The 5584-nt window shown below is 47.0% G+C and overlaps 1 protein-coding gene across 1 annotated transcript in view; it reads right to left on the bottom strand.

The window, feature by feature from the left end:
* sox5 (SRY-box transcription factor 5) overlaps nucleotides 1-3500 on the bottom strand; it is a gene marked incomplete at its 5' end in the record, with an annotated part of 122391 nt that extends 118891 nt beyond the window's left edge. Inside the window, one exon of the mRNA XM_080754308.1 lies at nucleotides 3414-3500. Coding sequence (XP_080610434.1) covers nucleotides 3414-3500 — 87 coding nt within the window. The remainder of the gene's footprint in view (nucleotides 1-3413) is intronic.
* Nucleotides 3501-5584: the final 2084 nt, after the last annotated feature.

Raw genomic sequence — 5584 nt, 5'->3', positions numbered from 1 at the left:
AGAGAGAGAGAGAGAGAGAGAGAGAGAGAGAGAGAGAGAGAGAGAGCAAGGAGAGAGAGAGAAGAAAGAGAGAGAGAGAGCGGAGCGATGTGGGGATTAAAACGAGACGAGGTTGTATGTTAAGTCGATAAATTGGCAGCACGGCCCAGGTCATAATTAGAGGACATTATTAGCATAATGTCTTGTGCCATTCTTCTCAGTGGCATTTGACTGACGTTGCCCGACATCACATAGCCTATAGGGTGAAATTGGTGGCGAACGCATACTGTAGTTAATGACTTAACTTAACCGAATTAGTGTTTAAAATCTCAGTTTTGTGACAAGCGATTCCTTTATACTGTATATCAGCTTGGAAAGTACACTTTGTATGTGTTGTGTGTAAGCCTGTCACAATTATTACATAATATTTGACATATTCGCAATCATTTTGTCATAATCGTCATAGTCGTTTCCTGTTGAAAAATGTTCATATAGTTTCAAACATTTTCAAAAATAGTGGATGCGACACGTTGTGAGCTTGTAGATCGGCTATTTCCACTATCAATGTTCTTAAAGCGTAAAGTTGTCAAATGTGTCAGTGATTTCTTTGTATACTCAGTAGGTCAGTAGATAATAGATAGATACCTTTATTATCCCATGAGGGAAAACCAGTCGCCCAGAGGCTGCACAGCAGTTATAAGGTTACAAAGTTACAGGTAAAAATATGAAAAAGAAGAATACTGTTAGTGTACAGCAAAAAAAACTAAGCAAAGAATAAGAAGCGGCGCGAGGCGTTGTGTGCTGCTGTTTTCACTACTTTTGTGCGACGGCCTTGTCTGATGAAGCAGGGCTTTACTTTGCGAAAAAACATACAAATTTGAGATACAAGGTTTCTGCCCGACAGTGACGATTTGCTGTAACTGCTATTAAAGGTATTCAATCAATCAATCAATCAATCAATCAATCAATCAATCAATCAATCAATCAATCAATTCATTTTAATGTTGCTGTACTGCTATGTGGGCAAAACTCAGCCAGCTATGTGAGAGCAAGTGTGTGAGTGCTTGTGTCCGAGTTGTCATTAATGCATCACTGTGTATTGCTCCTATCCATATAAATTAAACTGTATAGGCTATATATATATATATATATATATATATATTAAAGACAAACAAACCGACCGTGGATATTATCAGAAATCTGGTTGGTTAGTCCCTAGTTAGTCCCCCAACCCCCATCAATGTCCCTCTTTCTATCGAAAACAAACACACACACACACACCACCGCACACGCACACACACACACACACACACACACGCGCGCGCACACACACACACACACACACACACACACACACACACACACACACACACACACAACACACACATACACACACACACACACACACACACAAACAAACGCACACACATACACACGCGCGCACACACGCATGCACACACACGCATGCACACACACACGGTGAGAGCGCACTAAGCTGAGATTAGAGCACTACTTCCCCTTGGCTTTTTGATGATTAGCGGCTCCTGGGTTAAGTCCCTCTCATATCACATATGTCCACTGCCGTCGCTAAGTCAGTAATCGGCCAGAGGCCGGTGTCCATTAAAACCGCCAAATAATCACCAGCAGCACCGGTTGGTTAACAGCCTCCTATAACCAGCTCTCACTGTAATCAAGCGGCCCATTTCATGTTGTTGGCACGCCGGCCAAGCTGACACACGCAACGCGAGCTTAACGTCTCTCTCTCTCTCTCTCTCTCACACACACACGCACACACGCAGAGACAAACATGCAAAGGAAAGCATAATAACGCAGGCGAAACATACATGTGCAAAAGCAAGCATTTTCTATCTAAAACATACAGTATATGTCCACTGAAGGCAGAATGCTTGTGTGCACGTACACATGAACTGTTCAGACACACTTATGATGTGCACAATGTCTAAATACACATGTAGAAACCTGAACCAGAAACCTGAAAGCATGCACGCACGCGCACACACACACACACACACACACCCACACACACTGACACACACCCACACAGACACACACAAACACACAGCAGCAGTGTGTTAAATCATTCATATTAATCGCTCGCTGTCGGGGGCAAAGATTTGTTTCAACTTTAATGAAGACTGAGTGAGAAACAACGCAGCCATCACAGATATGTCAGAGGATATCTCACACACACACACACAGACACACACACACCTTCAGAGCTGACCCCCCCCGCTCTATGGCTACTAACATAATCACCGTGCTAACTGCTCTCGTTAACTCCTCCACTCGGAACAAGCTTTCGGGGCGAGCGTGTGGGAGCTCCATCTCTGGAGAATTCCACTATAGCGCTGCGGTGCCCGCCGCTCGTGCGCGCGTACACGCGCGGCTGAAAACACACTCTCTCGCTTTGAATTACGAGCCATTATAAGCCAAAGCCGCTAGACAAAACACACGCGGTATATAACCCCGGCCGCCGCTATCCAGCGTCCGCTGAGGGGAGTTTAAAACAAGCACGGCGGCTAATGCCATGGCACAGTCAAAAGTCAAAGTGACGTTTATATGTTTCTTTCTCTCTCTCTCTCTCACACACGCTCTCTTTTTTGCCACCACGTCGCGACTGCACCAGCGCTGGCCACCTGTCACTCAGGTGTGAGGTGTGTTCGCATAGAGAGAGAAAACAGTGAGCTACTGTAATATCTTTTCAAAGGTCTCTCTGAAGGGGAAGGGGAGAAGGGGGCACATTCATTCTGTCTCCAAAAATATATATATAAATGAATAACAGGGTGTGTCTTTTAAGACAGGGGTCTTCAACGTTTTCAGGCCAGGGACCACTCAGCTGAGAGAGAGATGAAGCAGGGACCCCCACAACCCTTTAACAGAGTCCATGTACTGTAGTTTAATCGTTTGACAGAACAATCATTAGTGTATTTTAGATTCATGTCAATTTGTGTTTTCAGATATTTAACCACTTGAACCGTCAATTTCACTCCGTACTTATACCTCTTTTTCCCCTCTACACCAAACCCCTTTGCCTAAAACAGCCGATCTACAAGCTCACAACGCCTCGCAGCGCGAGGCGTTGTGAGCTTGTAGATCGGCTATTTTAGGCTAAAGTTAGAGTTCAAGCGGTTAATATGAAAAAGGAGAAAAACCGTTTCTAGCCACACAAAGATTTGGGGGACCCCCTGTAGTAACTCTGAGTGCCCCCTAGGGGTCCCGGACCCCCTGTTGAAGACCCCTGTTTTCAGATAAGGCTCTCTCTCTCTGGACATGTCGTCTATGCAAGGCCCGCCGTAACGCTGACGACATCGACTTGACAATTTAAACAAAACGTGAGTGAACGCTGTCAACTCTCTCTCTCGCTCTCTCTCTCTCTCTCTCTCTCTGTCTCTGTCTCTCTTTCTATGTCTCACGCCCTGCCTCCGCTTTCGTCGGTCGGTCTCTCGGTGGTTTCCCTCTCGCTCTCTGCGCCGACTGCCCAGTCTATCTCTGTCTGCCATCTTTATCGCTCTCACACACGCTCAACTTTTTTACCTCGCAAGAAGGGGTCTCCCCATCCTCTGCCCTGCTCTCTCCCTCCCCCTCTCTCTCCCCGTGTCTCTCTCTCTCTCTCTCTCTCTCCATCTCTCTCTCTCTCTCGGTGTTGCCTTACCAACCATTCCGTCTTCACACAATCAGCTGTTTGTAAGAATGCCCCCCCCCCCCCCCCCATTCCCTCCTCTTCTCCTCTCCCCTCTATGGATGGGACGATAAGTGATATTATCGTTTATCGTGATAAAAAACACTCCTTTTATTTGCCGAGCTGTATATCTGGTACCACTTAAACCCTCTATTGGTAAAAGGTACTTATAATATACGTACTTGATACAGTCTTTTTTTCACTCGCTACCAATTCTCTATGCCAAAAAATAGCCGATCTACAAGCTCACAACGTGTCGCAAAGTGAGCTTGTAGATCGGCTATTTTTTTGGCAAATGTTCTGCCCAAGGATACTGGATTTTGATTATCGCGATAATATCGTAAATCGCGATTTCTTTGGTCACGATAATCGTGATATGAAATTCTCATGTCGTCCCACCCCTACTCCCCTCCACTCCCCCCTCTCTCTCCCTCTCTCACCCCCACCCTCCCTCCCTCCCTCTATACAGACTCTTAAGGATATTGCCTAATATCTATTTATAGGCTTGTCCTTCTGGGCAGTGGGAAGAGTGGGGCAGCAACGGAATGGAGAGAGCGACAGGGAGAGAGAGAGAGAGAGAGAGAGAGAAAGAGAGAGAGAGAGAGAGAGAGAGGAGAAAGTCTAAGGGAGGGGAGGAGGAACTTAGGGACACTAAGTCAATGATATTCTTTTCCGCCCTTGGCGCGGCTGTGGGTCACATTAAGCCTGGGAGGACATCGTCGGGGCTATTCCTGAAGAAGAAGTGTCGTATTTTGTTTGTCCAACTTTGTGAGAATAGCCTCTGACTGAGTGACAGCCGGCGGCCACAGAAGTCCCGCTGTTTTCCTGACGTCTCGTCGTCGCCCCGTTTCCGTCTCGACCGACCGGGGAGGGGAAAGTTACCCGCGACACAATAATGTAACGGCGAGAAAGTGAGAAAAATATTGTGTTCACACACACAAGCCTTTATATCGTCGTTGTTGGGTGGAAACCTCGTATCTCCAAGTTTCAAATGTGTACGTAACAGTAAGTAAAGACCTGCTTCATCATACAAGACCGTCGCACAAAACTAGTGAAAACAGCCGATCTACAAGCACACAACGCCTCGCCTTGCGAGGCGTTGTGTGCTTGTAAATCGGCTGTTTTCACTAGTTTAAATCATTTTTAAAATGATGAATGCAAAACAAACGGCTTTGGACATACAAGGTTTTCACCCGACAACGACGATATGTGCTTAGACACATGCAGTCGCACACACACGTACACGTACGTGCAAAAACAATGAACAGAATCATATACGCGCACGCACACACGCAGCGCACGTCCCACATCTGCACAAAGAGTCTGACTACACTGGCGGGGCGCGCGGTCCGGCTCACACACAAAGCATCCTCTGTGTGCGTTGCCCTAAATCCGAGGCCGACGGCCATAACCGTGTTTCCTGTCCAGCTTAAACCACAAAAGGCAATAACACACGAGCTAATGTCACCGCCATTAATCACACGCACATGCACGCACACACACACACACACACACACACACACACGTAGGACAATCATGTGTTGTGTTCTGTTGTGTCGCGCCATGTCGTCTGTGTGTGTGTGTGTGTGTGTGTGTGTGCGTGCGTGCGTGCGTGCGTGCGTGCGTGTGTGCGTGTGTGCGTGTGTGTGTGGTGGTGGGGGAACAGAGGGTGGTGTCAATAGTCAGAGTTTGATTGCGCTCGCAGCACCGTTTTCTCTTTCTCCCCCTCTATCTTTCTCCCCCCCCCCCCCCCCCCCCTCTCTTCCTCTTCTCCCCCTCTCGCTCTCTCTCCATCTAAGGCTTTTAGTCACCGTCGAGGCATGGCCCTGCATACTTTCCTTGGTGTTATTTAGCGTGTTGCGTTTCTTTTCTTCCGTTTGTTAAACTTTGTGACATTGTTTCTTT

The sequence above is a fragment of the Nannobrachium achirus genome (genome assembly GCF_963921795.1).
Source record: "Nannobrachium achirus genome assembly, chromosome: 23".
Taxonomy (NCBI): domain Eukaryota; kingdom Metazoa; phylum Chordata; class Actinopteri; order Myctophiformes; family Myctophidae; genus Nannobrachium; species Nannobrachium achirus.
The sequence above is the reverse complement of the archived record's forward strand: the minus strand, read 5'-3'. Positions and strand labels throughout refer to the sequence as shown.